This window comes from Ictalurus punctatus, chromosome 7 (assembly GCF_001660625.3).
Source record: "Ictalurus punctatus breed USDA103 chromosome 7, Coco_2.0, whole genome shotgun sequence".
NCBI classification, from domain to species: Eukaryota; Metazoa; Chordata; class Actinopteri; order Siluriformes; family Ictaluridae; genus Ictalurus; species Ictalurus punctatus.
The window spans coordinates 12,528,806-12,543,699 of record NC_030422.2 but is presented as its reverse complement, the minus strand read 5'-3'; the positions used below and the strand labels follow the sequence as shown (position 1 = coordinate 12,543,699).

The 14,894-nt window shown below is 36.2% G+C and overlaps 1 protein-coding gene across 5 annotated transcripts in view; it reads left to right on the top strand.

The window, feature by feature from the left end:
• myom1b (myomesin 1b) overlaps nucleotides 1–14,894 on the top strand; it is a 40,579-nt gene that overhangs the window by 20,761 nt on the left and 4,924 nt on the right. For 3 of the 5 annotated variants that reach the window (XM_017471626.3, XM_017471624.3, XM_017471622.3), the window contains 21 exons: nucleotides 265–282; nucleotides 2,396–2,592; nucleotides 2,700–2,826; nucleotides 2,948–3,132; nucleotides 4,819–4,933; nucleotides 5,253–5,409; nucleotides 5,837–5,943; nucleotides 6,605–6,649; nucleotides 7,463–7,599; nucleotides 7,763–7,907; nucleotides 8,024–8,083; nucleotides 9,105–9,172; nucleotides 9,310–9,423; nucleotides 10,047–10,134; nucleotides 10,245–10,283; nucleotides 10,566–10,671; nucleotides 10,817–10,980; nucleotides 11,095–11,131; nucleotides 11,244–11,266; nucleotides 11,378–11,433; nucleotides 13,662–13,877. In XM_017471626.3, the coding sequence (XP_017327115.1) occupies nucleotides 265–282; nucleotides 2,396–2,592; nucleotides 2,700–2,826; nucleotides 2,948–3,132; nucleotides 4,819–4,933; nucleotides 5,253–5,409; nucleotides 5,837–5,943; nucleotides 6,605–6,649; nucleotides 7,463–7,599; nucleotides 7,763–7,907; nucleotides 8,024–8,083; nucleotides 9,105–9,172; nucleotides 9,310–9,423; nucleotides 10,047–10,134; nucleotides 10,245–10,283; nucleotides 10,566–10,671; nucleotides 10,817–10,980; nucleotides 11,095–11,131; nucleotides 11,244–11,266; nucleotides 11,378–11,433; nucleotides 13,662–13,877 (2,204 nt within the window). Of the gene's footprint in view, nucleotides 1–264; nucleotides 283–2,395; nucleotides 2,593–2,699; nucleotides 2,827–2,947; nucleotides 3,133–4,818; nucleotides 4,934–5,252; nucleotides 5,410–5,836; nucleotides 5,944–6,604; nucleotides 6,650–7,462; nucleotides 7,600–7,762; nucleotides 7,908–8,023; nucleotides 8,084–9,104; nucleotides 9,173–9,309; nucleotides 9,424–10,046; nucleotides 10,135–10,244; nucleotides 10,284–10,565; nucleotides 10,672–10,816; nucleotides 10,981–11,094; nucleotides 11,132–11,243; nucleotides 11,267–11,377; nucleotides 11,434–13,661; nucleotides 14,870–14,894 lie in introns of those variants that run through there. The other 2 variants (XM_017471623.3, XM_017471625.3) reach the window with 2 other exon arrangements.

The window sequence follows — 14,894 nt, the reverse complement described above, 5'->3', positions numbered from 1 at the left end:
GCCTTTCTTTAGATTAACTTTTTTTTCTAAGTTGAAATTGATTATGTTAAATGAGCTATGTTATGTATAATATGCTGTGCATGTGTGCTGAAAATTGAAAGAATATTAAAAACGTCTAAATGAAAAAGCAAAAACACTACTTATTAATGTCTATGCAGAGCTACTGTTTGTATAAAGCAGCTTGAGTTAATGTGTTCATTTGCGTGACTTCGGCTGAGTTCACTTTTTGTTTTTTCTCTTGCTGTTCCTGGCTAACTACTTTAGGGGGCGGTATTCCTCATGGTGTGTTTCTGGAGTCAGGGGGTAACAAAGTTGGACTAACCCAGCACAGGCCAGGCGAGGAGGGCAGGCATGTGCCCCCTTGCTCCCCTGCTACCACACCGCTAACTACCCTAAATAGTGTTAGCGAGAGGGCTAATAGTGCAGGCCCTCAAGGTCCTCCAAGTGCAATAAGTAAAGGCAAAGGGGGGAAGAGAGGCAATATAAGCTGGGTGCCTGAACCCAGCTGTGAGCTTGATCCTCATTCTGGTACAAATTCAGACCCCAAAATGGCCTGTGAACCTGGCACCAATTCGAACATCAAAATAGTCAATGAATCTTGCAGTAATGTAAACTACAAAATAGGCTCTAAACCTGACACCAATTCAATCACCAAATTAGGTCTTGAATCTGGCACCAATTCAGACACTACAATAGGCACTGCACTTGGAACCAATTCAAACACCAAATCAAATGCTGAACCTGGTACAAATTCAAATGCTAATGCAAACACTTCAAGACACATGGCTGAGCAGGTTCCCCATCCTTCTGCTGATAGAGTAATGGAACCCATAACCAAACCGACAACTGAAGTGCTGGAAAAACGTAAGTCCTCAATAGACTCTTCTTCGGAGCAAGAGAGAAAACAAGAAAATGGAAGTGGGCGCAGAGGTTCAGGTGAGGAGATGGAGTGAGAGTCAGTTTCTTCCAATCAGTACTGACTCTATGGATGGCCGCATGTTTTCAGGTTTTCTCGGAGCTTTTTTCTTCGTTCTGTTTGTTTTAGCTCTTCATCTATTTTCACTTGTTTTAATTTTTTAAAATGCATATACATACATAATATCAGTAATTCTGGTATGTCTGATTGCTTTGAATATTGGTTTTGCCAGTTTTGTTTTGAACACCTTCCTTAAGGGTCATAGGAATATATGATACCAACATAAGCACTTTGTAGCAATTGTCTAAAACAATTTTAAAGGCTCATTCCAACAGAGACAAAGGTGTCACAAAACCTACTTTTGTCTCTTTTAATGTAAAGTTAGTATATATATATATATATATATATATATATATATATATATATATATATATATATATATATATATATGATGTCAAGTGACAGATTTTTTTAGCATACAATTATGCTATAATACATTCCAGGCTTGTCACATTAGAATGTCTTTACTTACCTTTGTCAAATTTTCCAGTTAATGTTACTGGGCAATATATGACACATTATCACCATTATGTGACTGACATACCAGAAATATACTAAGCTACAAAGTCCACTGTCATGATATTCCAATCAATGTATCCCCGCCCAAAAGTGTCATGAACCAACGTGTGTCATTTACTGAATAATTCACAGGAGTTACAGTATAATTTGCTTTACCATTAATAACTGCCAAGATTTAATGAGTTAAGTAAAGTTTACTGATTTTTTTCACACTTCATCATATTGACTCATTGAGATCAAACACTTTACGTGAATTACTCTCTTTTATTAAGTTACTATATGGATTGGTGCATTTTTTCCCCTCACAGCATTTAGTCATGTTGTAGAGGAGTGGATAATTAAATATTTTCCAAAGGTAAGTTTGACTGTATAGTTGTTGTTGTTTTTTGTAGTTAGTAGTAGTAGTTAGTTTTTGTTTTGCTAAACCTCTGATTATAACACCCTTCTTGCACACTTAGAGAGGTTTTATTGTCACCTCCAGCTCACAGTGCACTTGCCACCCTTACTACTTCATGAAAGGGTTCTGATGTTTTTCTGAAAAACATTTATTTCATTGTACTATGTTAAGTAGGGCCATCAAATGAACGAACTGAGACAGAATGAACTGAGACATTTACTACACTTTACAAAAGGTACCATTATGTTGGTTACTTAGCCAAATTGGACTACAGGCACTGGAATAAAGAGTAGGTTTGGAAAAAGAATATAATCTTTATTATCATAACACAAGGAGTACCATATGATACAAATAACAAAACCTCCACATTGTCTACATTAGTGACTGAAATATTTCCTAAAGAGAACCTTACTTTCATCTGTCCAGACTAAGTTGTCAGTCTTTTTCTTGAACGAATCTCGACTTTCCTCTCAAATTCTAACTGTGGTCCTTCATTAACCCAGCCTCCCCTGCTCCACCCTATGGCATTTCCGTGTTGGAGAGTGTAAGGGATTCTATGGTGCTGGCCTGGAAGCAGCCAACATTCATTGGTGGTGCTGACATCACTGGGTACTTTGTGGATTATCGTGAGGTCATCAGTGGAGTACCTGGAAAATGGCATGAGGCCAACATTAAGGCAGTCAGTGAGAGAGCCTACAGGGTAGGTCTACTGATGTTCTCTTGCATTCAAGATCAAAGCTTAAAAGATAGTGACTTGAATCCTACCATTTAGGTCATTTAGAATTTCTCTCTTTTTTTTCTCCACAGGTCTCTGATCTGAAGGAGAACATGTTCTACCAGTTCCAGGTTCGTGCTGCAAACATGGCTGGTGTTGGCATCCCATCTCTGCCTAGTCAGACCTTTAAATGTGAAGAGTGGACCATTGCTGTGCCAGGTGAGTGAGTGAGTGAGTGATTGAGTGTTTGTATGAGGGAGAATTTAATTACATTTATGGTTTTATAATCATCCTGTACTGGAGTTTATTTATTTATTCAGTTAAATATACTTATACACAGGTCCCCCACATGACCTTCAAGTCCTGGAAGTACGTAAGGACTCTTTGGTGTTGCTCTGGAAACCACCAGTGTACCAGGGTCGTGATAAGGTCAATGGCTATTACATTGACATCAAGGAGGCTGATGCAGATTTTGAGAAATGGAGAGGAGTCAATGAGAAAGCTACAAGCAAGACATACATGAAGGTCTGTGGGTGCACTAGATGTTTGAGATGTCCATGTTAACTGAAATATTATTAGTTTTAAATACAGTATGTGGGGTGGCGAGCTCTGAACTGGACCCAGTAATCCTTTTCTACAGTAGACAGAACCCATGGAGACACATTTGGCAGTAGATTCCACGCTGCAAGATGGTCTTTTAGTGACGTTAACTTTTCCACATTCTATTGGAGGGAAATCATCAGATTTTCATTGCCCTGTGACAGCTCGCTGACCAGAGAACACTGAAAACTTGGGACAGCCTTGTTTTGGGGAGACCCTACAGTAGTACTTGGGGTTAACTGCCCTAACAGCCTCAAGTCCCCTCATATGTCTCTCCGTTGCCACTCAGGATCACTTCTTCTTTGTCTGCTTGGCCTTTATGTCCATTCTCAGATCAGGCCTGTTAGCAGGCTGCGACTGTGGCTGCATACTTTTCTCTCTTTTTTTAAAGGGACAGAAAAGTAAAGAGATTTTTCTTTCTTTTTTTGTAAAGATAGAGAGGAAATAAAGAGTCTTTTTTGAGCGTTACACAAATGACCGATATGCAGTCTTGCTGAAGATAATAAGGCTGATGGTGCAGTTCACATGTGCCGTTTTTATATCATGCAACACGCTTAATTGCCAAATCACCTGATCATGGCAGGCCTATAAATAGGCATGATGTTACACACACTTCAGATACCGGTCAAGCGCGTAGGCACTTTCCACAGTGTGAAGCTCACGCAATGGTCCAGTCACTTTGAAAGGGAACATTTGGTTTCCAATTGAACTGTAAAATGTTCTACGATTTCATCCATAACAATGTTATACAGACTGATAAGCTCTAGCTCTCTTTAAAACTTTCCACCATCGTTGTGATTGTTGTCATGGACTTTATCTCAAATTAAAAACTTTAAGCTTTCATTCAAAAGTATTTAAATTGAAAAATTATTTTGCAATCACAGAAATTAACAGGAAATCAAACCAACGCTGCAAAATTCAGAGGAACTTATAATATTTCAAAATTTCCTCAAAATTATCTCTTCGATTCACGTGCATAGAACATGAGTACAGCTAAAAGATCTCATTTACCAACAAACATCACTGCGAAAGACTGTGCAAAACAGTTTCATGCAATTGCAGTTTTGTCAATTCAAGTAGCTTTCCACACAAAAGCACAAACAATTCTGCAAGTTTACGAAAAAAAAAAAAAAAAGCCACCGCAAAATCAAGCATTTTTTGGCCAACAATCACAATCTGTGAAAACCTCTACAAACTGTGTAATAGGAAAACCAGTTAGTGTTAGTACTCAATGACAATCTAGGCTAGTACATAAATATGCAATTTGAGACAAGCATTATTTGTTTAGACGAGGAAAATGAATAGGGAAATGTGTCCATTTTTATTGCTGAACTACGCAAGTGCTGTGTGTCAGGATTGTGAAAAGACTGAAATAACATATACCCCTGTGGCTTGTCTGAATATGATCCCCATTAACATTTCAAAATATTAGCATACAAAATCCATCTTCAATATGTCTAATATTAATTTGTAAAATAAACAAAAAACACGATGAGATGGTGAGTTCCTCTTGAGACCCCATTTGTAAATCAAGCCCCTAGCTTGGGAACCCCTGGTGTAATCAGTGTATACAAGAACAAATTGACTGATGGTTTCACTTCCTGTTTCCAGATTAAGGACCTGAAAGAGGGAGTGTCTTATGTTTTCCGTGTACGAGCTCAGAACAAAGCTGGTGTGGGCAAAGCATCTGAAGAAACAGAGCCAGTGTTGGCTGAGACTAAACCAGGTACAATACAAGAGGAAGTATCGTTGTTTGGGCCTCAAAATGATCTGTGAACATATCATTTTCGGATGCTCGGATGCATCATACATTATTGGTATAATGTAACAAGAAAGCCAAGCAACAAAACAAAAGCAAGGAGTTTAGATTTGTCCTGATATTTGCATTGTTCTACTGAAGAAACCCTGGTAAATTTAGAAGACTCAACATGTTAACTAGAAAGAAAACCAAAATATATCAAACGAAACAAGAGAAACATGAGAATCACTTGAATTAAAATGCAAAATCAAACACAAAACAAAACATGTTGCTTTCTTATTCTTAGGAACTATGGAGTTGGTTGTGGATGTTGATGATGAAGGTGTGATTTCAATGAACTTCGAATGTCATAATCTCACTGCTGAATCCAAGTTCATCTGGTCCAAGAACTATGAGGAGATGAAAGACTCTAACCGTTTGACCATGGAGACCAAGGGCAACAAGTAAGTGTGTCTGGAGGTATTTCAGTCACCTTTCTTGCTGAAATATTGTTATATTATTATGAAATTAAGTCATTTGTTCATACCTTAGAATAAACATAATTGCTTTTGTTGAAATGGATTATAAGATTATAAAAAGAGACCTCAATCATCCCATTCACCTTATCAAAATCTTAATTCTTTGTATTATTAGCAAGTTTTTCGAAAACTTTTAACCAAGGAACAAAAGATATACAAATATACTTAGAAAAGCCATAAAATATCAATAAATGCATAAACATATTTGACCCAATAAAATAGAAGCAAACACAGGATACTGAAACCACCCCAGACACAAGTACAGTATATCCCATTAAATCTGCTTAAAATGTGTAAACCACCCTATAACTTTATCTTCTTCTCTTTATGTATGTTAATTTAACTTCTGCAGGTCCAAAGCGATCTTTAACTCTCCTTCTGAGGAGGACCTGGGTATCTACTCCTGTGCTGTTACTCACACTGATGGAGTCTCTGCCAGCTACACCCTGACTGAGGAGGGTATGTTAACCTGTTGTACAATATTTAAGCCTACAATCCTGTGGTTAAAATGAACTAATCAAATGGGTATTCAAGTTGCCTTAAATGTTTTCAACCAAGAAGAGTATTTGGTGTCCATTTTTATGTTATGCAGTGTCACCAAAAAGCTTAAAATGTTAATACCAAGAGTACATTTAAAGCATTTCCACAATCAGGTCAAACTATTTACAGAAGAGATTGGACTATGCCATTTCTGACACTGTTGAATTCTGTTGTTTATATTTTTTTTAAAAATGTAAATAGTATATCTGAAACAGTTGAAACAATGAACAATAACAATTTGAACCCATATCACTTAAATTGCAATTATTAAATTTGTGCTAAAAGTCATGAGTTCAAAATTCAAGCACTGCCAAGCTGCCACTGTTGGGCCCTTAACCCTCAAGTGCTCTCTTGTAGAAATGAGATTAATGTAAGTTGTGCTGGATAAGGGCATCTGCCAAATGCCATAAATGTAAATATTTCATCATGTCTTGGCTTATTAATTACATTTGAGGTAAGTTTGAAATTTAGGGAGTAATATTTTGACCCCTAGCTATTCATTTAACCTGTTGTAATTCTATTTATTCCATTATTATGAGGGTTGAGCTGGAACTGAGATTGTGCTCATATGTTATGACAGGCCTGAAGGAGCTGCTGAAGATCAGTCATGACCACAAATTCCCCAGTGAGTACTGGACTTCATTTTGTAGACTCCTCTTACAACACAACTACATAACTGCCTATTTTACAGAAGACCATTGCTGCATCAGAATTCACCTACTTATATTATGCCCTAAAATTATGTACTCTTTTGGTGAAGAAAAAGTACATACTTTTGAGCGTGTAGCAAAAGAGTGTGCAATTACTGGGACATACGAACACGTCATGTAACAGAAGAGAATGTTGCTGCCTAGTTACACACACTGTCACCGTAAACAAACTTCTCGTTGTATTTCCACTTGTCTTCATTCATTATTCCTTATATAATTTATACTATATAATTTCATTTACCATTCTCTTGATTTCTTTTTCCACATTTCATTTACACCTCTCTAAATGTGTTCTTGAATTCAGCAAAACAAACAAAACTCACGAAACTTCCATTGGCGCAAGGGGTTGTGGGTAATATTAGCTGAAAAAGTGTCCATGGATCCACACTTTGAAAATCTACCAGAAAAAATAGACCATTTGGGTTCATTTGGGATACTCAATTCGACATACTTCAATTTTGGACACATTAATTCTAATCTCGGATATTTTTTTGGATGGATGGTAAGTGAATTGTGATGCAACAAATGTATTCCAGGGATCTCGTTAAATTTTCTTCAGGGCACCTCTACATTATATTTAAGTTTTTTATGTCTAGTGTATATGTCTGATCATTTCACAGTGAGATTAAATGTGTAATTATCCACTTGATCTAAATTGCAAAATCCAACTTGGCTTCTTAGTTTCCCACATCTCATCTGTACACTCCCTCTTTCCATTTTCTTTGTAGTTATTCCTCTGAAATCAGAGTTAGGTGTGCAGTTGTTAGAGAAAGGTAGGGTTCGTTTCTGGCTGCAGGCTGAGAAGATTTCTGCTAACGGCAAAGTTGAATATGTTTTCAATGACAACCTGATCTCTCAGGGAGAGGTGAGCAGACACAGTTCACGCACACACAGTTTTATTCACTGGAGATGTATGCATTTTTTCTGATATAAAGGACATCAGATTGATTTATTGGGTGAGGTAATCAGGTTGAGTGCTATGGAGGCACTCCTGTATGTATTCAAGAGTGTCTAATTGTCTGTTTTAGAAATATAAGATGAACTTTGATAAGAATACTGGTATCATTGAGATGTTTATGGAGTCACTGGGGAAAGAGGATGAAGGAACCTACACTTTCCAACTCCAGGATGGCAAAGCCACCAACCAGTCCAGCCTGGTACTTATAGGAGAAGGTACATACTCTCTAAACCCGTATAACCCCCCCCCACACACACACACACACACTTTAGCATCTTCAGCACTTTATCATATGAAGCAAATAAACAGGATTCATATTCTGTTTTTGCAGTTTTCAAACAATTGCAAAAAGAATCCGAGTTCCAGAGGAAAGAATGGCACAGGAAACAAGGTAAGCATTCACTAGAGAAAGAAGAAAAAGGGATCATGTGGCTCAGCACAGGACATGAGGGGTTTTTTTTTTTTTTTCATTCAAGCTATCAAGAATTGGCAAGAATACAATTTATTACAGGCAAGTCAAGATTAAAGTCATAATAAATTAAACATAGAACTGCTGGTATGGATAATAGTAAGAAACAGGAAAATATGTGGCATTGGTGTTGCACAATCATTTTCTAGCTTGAGCATAAATAGCAGTGGAGAACACACCAGACGGATGTCCTGAAAATTACCCTGATCAGTTTAATACCATCTAAAAATCACAAAGTAATGTTTGATCAGTTAAACGTTAAAAACCTTACATTGGAAAAATATGAACAAACGTGTTAGACTCTCAATACACATTTTTAGACAAAAAAATCTTCAAATGGTTGAAGTGTTCTTTGTATAGTTATGGGTTCATAGCTTCCTAAACGGATTATACTTTGAGCCTTTTCTGACAGGGAAACACTCCCTTTTCTAGGATTCTAGAAGCTTTGGGCTTACTTACGGAAGCCCTAAGGGGCCATGCATTATTTTTTTTTTCTTGTTTTCTCGTGAAAACTAAGTCGTGATCGCGAGAAAACAACTTTTATGTCACGTCAGTCTCACAAGAAAATTAAGTCGTGATCACGATTAGTTCCTTCACAGGGACAACAGAAGAGTACTTGAGTATACACTGATGGTATGATGTGTTGGTTAATAAACCTTTTAAAACACTAGTATTTGATTGTTTGTGATGTTTTCAGTGCTGATATTTAGCTAAAATACCAGCTAAAATATGTGTTTAAATACACTTTTACACTGAGAAGTGTGGATTCATTCTAATGACAGTTTTAAGCAGGCAAGTGGGGTTTTTTAAGGCAGGAAAAATTATGCACATGGCAGGATAGGAAACAAAACAGAACTTAAATTTGCACTCCATTTCCATACTCTGGCATTCACATTTTGTGTGTTTTTGTGTGTGTTTAATCACTCTTTTGTTTCCCTTGCAGGTCCTCATTTTGTGGAGTATCTAAGTTACGAGGTCACACCCGAGTGCATTGTGAGACTGAAGTGCAAGGTGAGTATTTCATACTGTTCTGTTCAGTTCAGCACATTTACAATGTATGAAACTTTTCTGTGTGTGTGTGTGTGTGTGTGTGTGTGTGTGTGTGTGTGTGTGTGTGTGTGTGTGTGTGTGTGTGTGTGTTTCAAAAGGTGGGTAACATGAAGAAGGACTCTGTAGCATTGTGGTATAAGGATGGAAGAGAGATAAAGGCCAGTGAGAAACTGGATTTCTCTGAGGGAGTGCTGACACTGGAGATTACTAAGGTAAGACCACTTTTAGAAATCATATTTGTTGATGTATTCCATGTTTTCCCACAAATGATTCCATGGTTTTAACTGAATTATGAATCCTGGATACATTATTTAAGTGTGAGAATCTTGAAATCAGTTTCATTTTTTATCTCAGAACAGTCTTTTACTATGAGAGAAACATAATATTAATAACAATAACAAAAATAATATAATAGAGCATCCATTATAGGTATTTAATCTGCTGTTCCTTGCTTGTTTGTCATTGTGGTTATGAATGTGTGTATATTATATGTGATGCACAGCAAAAGCAACTCTGTGAAACATCATGTTGTCTTTAGAGGTTCAATGTATAGATCAATTATAAATAATAAGCATTCTAGTGTTCTATGTAACACTATCATAGTTCAGTTTCTGACTGTCGGATGACTATCAAATTATACATTTTCATAGTTATTTTCTTATTCTCTTCTGTAATCGTATTGATATTACTCAATGAATGATTCAGTTTATTTTTCCCTTCTGTAATCCTGTAATCCTGTAAATCTGTAATCCTTATGACGTGATCATATGTTTCAGTCTAAAAAGTTACACTGTGTGTGGGTGTGTATCTGGGTGTGCGTGTGTGTATGTTATAGATCTCTAAGAAGGATGCGGGTGTGTATGAGGTGATTGTAAAGGATGACAGAGGCCAAGACAAATCCACACTTAACCTGACTGACCAAGGTGACTTGGGCTTTCGTTTTAAATATATGGATCACTTTCTCTCACTGTGGTTCTACATCATTGTGATATAAATGATGTACCCAGACAATTTTTTTGACTCTCATTTCCAGGATTCAAGGACCTGATGAACCAAGTTTTCAGTGTTATTGGTGAGAGATTCTTTGTTTCTTATGAATGGAATTAATGACATTAACTAACTACTGAATTATTGTGATAGGTATGTTTAAAGTCAGATATAAACGGTGTGAACATCAAAGTCAAATAGTCATTGAATTGTCAGAATGAGTAATGAACTCTAAAAGTGAAATGCCACTGGTTTGGTTTCTACACAACCACACATTAAGTCTTAGGATCTATTACACACTTCTGATTTACTGATAACGCCTCAACTTTCTGTGTTCACCTAAAACATATGGTTTGGGTTTGTCCAGCAAACTCTTCCACTCTACTGAAGATCCAGAGCACTGAGGAGGGCATCCGCCTGTACACATTCGTCAATTATTACAATGATGAACTGCTCGTCACCTGGCAACACAAGTATGTGTGTGTCTGATGTTTTAAGTTACTGTGTGTGTGGTTATCAATGACAGACAAAGACAGAAGAAGTAATGGTTTCTGTGTGTTTGATGGTATACTGTGCACAGTGTCTTGAATGTGGGTACTAACACACATTCTCATGTAGGGATTCTGCCATTACCTTTACTGATCGAATTAAGAGTGGTGTGGTGGGTGAGCAGTTGTGGCTGCAGATCAGTGAACCAACAGAGAAAGACAAGGGCAAGTATGCCATCGAGTTCTTTGATGGGAAAGGAGGACTGAAGAGGACAATAGAGCTGGCTGGACAAGGTAACCACACACACACATACACGCACAGACACGCAATTATACTACACTATAAGCTTTTTGGTGAACCACTACACTTATTTTACAATGTTATTTTTTCTGTTTTCATAATTACAGCATATGATGATGCTTATGCAGAATTCCAGCGACTGAAGTAAGTCAATCAATATATCCTGTAATGGTTTAACTTGCTATAATGTGGATACGTATTTGATTCATCTGTTTTACCTTTCTCTTTCTCCTGTAACTTTCTTGTATGCTTACAGAGCTGCTGCCATTGCAGAACGAAGTAAGTACATGTATATGTGCAAACACCTGCACTAAAATATACACACACATACAGAGTCTCAGCTCTGCTGAGGAGTGAACACATGTCTAATGCATTTCTTGTCTTCTTCAGATCGGGCTCGTGTGGCAGGAGGTTTGCCTGATGTAGTAACCATCCAGGAGGGCAAGGTACAAATTCGGTGCAACTACATGTTACATTCGTTTTTCTAAAATCAGCCTTTATTCTAAAAATAGTCATTATTCTAAAATCAGTCGTTATTCTAAAAATAGTCATTATTCTAAAATTAGACATTAATGTAAAATCAGTCATTATTCTAAAATCAGTCGCTATTCTAAAATCAGTCATTATTCTAAAATCAATCATTATTCTAAAATCAGTCGTTATTCTAAAATCAATCATTATTCTAAAAATAGTCATTATTCTAAAATCAATCATTATTCTAAAATCAGTCGTTATTCTAAAATCAATCATTATTCTAAAAATAATCATTATTCTAAAATCAGTCATTATTCTAAAAATAGTAATTATTCTAAAATTAGACATTAATGTAAAATCAGTCATTATTCTAAAAATAGTAATTATTCTAAAATTAGACATTAATGTAAAATCAGTCATTATTCTAAAAATAGTAATTATTCTAAAATTAGACATTAATGTAAAATCAGTCATTATTCTAAAATCAGTCGTTATTCTAAAATCAATCATTATTCTAAAATCAGTCATTATTCTAAAATCAATCATTATTTTAAAATCAATCATTATTCTAAAATCAGTCATTATTCTAAAATCAATCATTATTCTAAAAATCTGTCTTTATTCTAAAATCAATTATTATTCTAAAATCAGTCGTTATTCTAAAATCAGTTATTATTCTAAAATCATACATTGTAAAATCAGTCATATTCTAGAATTAGTTATTCTAAAATCAGTCGTTAATCTAAAATCAGTCTTTATTCTAAAATTAGTCATTATACTAAAATTTGTCATTATTTTAACCCTTGTATTATATTGAAAAAAAGTTGGCCATAGATGTTATGGGCCAAAATGACTTCCACAGTTTAAATACACACAAAATAACAACAAAGAACAGCTTAAAACAGTAAACCTTTATTATGGCTTGTCAGAGACTACAAAAAGAAGAAATATGAGAACATATAGTATGATATATAAACTGTATTTAGTTGTTTTTAATGTATTTAACTGTATTTAACTTTTTTTTTACCACTTGACTATTTATTAAACATTTTCTTTCTCAGGAACTGTGAAACTGTGTCTTGTTACTGTAATGTAAAGATTTTTTATTTACCTAAATAGGCTGTTGCAAAATAAACTCTGTGCTTTGGAAGTTTCAGATCTTGTAGAGATGATTTCACCCCTTTGCCCCAACAATTACTCTGTACATGATGTGCACAAAGTAACGGTGTCGTTTCTGCAGATGTATTTACTGTACTGTACACATGTGGTGCTGGTTTTAGTCTTTTTCCGAGGGGGCAGACCTGGCATATTTCCTGTTTCTTACCAACACCTGTATCCATTGAATCCATCTCTTGGAAATATGAGAAAGCGCCCTTTCACCCAAACAGGGCAGTGAGAACAAGACATAACAGGGAAGGCTTGGGGGGCCTTATTTGCACAAGGTAGATTACCTCTGATGTAAATCATATGCAATGGCCTTCAGTCAACAGATCCCAATCTAATTAAACATCAGTGGCAGATTTTGGAGCAACATGCTAACAAGCACTCTCCACCCTCTGAGGAAGTGAATATCTTTTGGACGAGTGTTCATCCCTCCAGTACACTTCCAGAGACTTGAAGAATCTGTGCCAAGGTGTATTAAATCTTTTCAGGTGTATCAGGATGGCCCAACACCTTGCTCAGCCTCATGAAAATGTTTTTTTCCAAGCCTAGTACTACAGATAACCTTCAATGGTTTCCCTAGAGGGAAGGTGAAGGGGGATCAACAGTGTGTAGCTACAACTACATGTTCATATGTTTCTATATTTGATTTTGTCTATACAGGTGCATCACGAAAAAATAGAATATCGTGGAAAAGTTAAAAAAAAAAAAAAAAAAAAAAGTAATTTAATTCAAAAAGTTTGACATTTCTCTGGTTGACATTTCTAATATTTTGAGATACTAGCTGTTTTATTTCCATTATCTGTAAGCCATAATCATCAAGATTAAAACAAAAAAAAGGCTTGAAATATTTGACTTTATGTGTAATGAATCTAGAATATATGAAAGTTCTACTTTTTGAGTTAAATTACGGGAAAAAAAACTAACTTTTCCACGATATTCAAATTTTTTTAGATGCACCTGTAAATCAAAAATTTGCCATGGTTTGCACCTGACAAACATAAAAACTAACAATGTCATCTTGACATCTCTCCTCCAGGCCCTGAATCTGACATGTAATATCTCGGGAGACCCCGTGCCTGAGGTGACCTGGCTGAAGAACGAGAGAGAGATGGTGTCTGACGACCACTATGTCCTCAAGTTCGAGTCTGGCAAGTTTGCGAGCTTCACCATCACCACCGTGAACACAAGTGACTCGGGAAAATATAGCATCTTGGTGAAGAACAAGTACGGCACAGAGAGCGGCGACTTCACCGTAAGTGTCTTCATCCCTGATGACATGCCTGTCAAGAAAAAGTAGAAAACAACAAACACAACTGGGATTGCAATAAAAAGCAAGTAAATATGTACAAGGGTTGAGACTAACAGAACCAGTTAATAAATGCCTTCTTAAAAGTGAATTATAATATTTTAACATTATACTATCAAGCATACAAAAAGCCTCCATTACAGCCAGGTGGTCAACTGTCTAGGGGTATTTTCACTTTGGAGAGTGTTACAGAATGGTGCTAAAATATGTTATAGGTTGAAAATGAAAAATAAAAGAAACTTTTGGTCCAATTGTTTTCCCAAACCTCCACATTAGTACCCCAGCATGACATGTAGAAAAACTGTTAGCAGTGCTTTATAATGCTTTATTATATGTATAGGGTTAATAATGCTTGGTAAAGTCATGCTGTATGGCTGAGGTTACCTTAATCAATATTCAGTATTTAGAAGTTCCCATAATCAGGATTCTACAGCTAATTACCATGAAGTGCCCTCATTAACTGAATCTGGAACCTTTCCTAGTGGCATCACTGAACTTCAGTCTCAAAAACCTTATCTACTGTGTGATCTAACTCAGGACTAGAGCAGCACTTTAGTTTTAGTCAATTATTATGTTGTGTGTGAATTGATTTATTGTAAAAGACCTGCAATACTGATGTGAGCATGAAAGCTTAGGTATGAAGAGAAAGTGAGCTCTCTGAATATATTTAGTTAGGAATACTTCTATCATATGTCATTGAAGTGTCATGTCATTAATAAATCACTGCATGTTAATTACGGTTACACATCCTGACACGTTTGAGTGGATATAACATCCTTTCCCGAGTCTGCATCACAAACTGCACCTCTTCCTGGACACTACATAGAAATTGTGAGATCACGTATCACTGTGTTAATGTTTTGGCACCATTTCTTGTGTCACTCCAAGATGATGACGTCGTTGTCCTGTTCCAAATAAACAGAGTACATATTCCCTCACTTCCCTCTCTGTGTCTCTCATTCA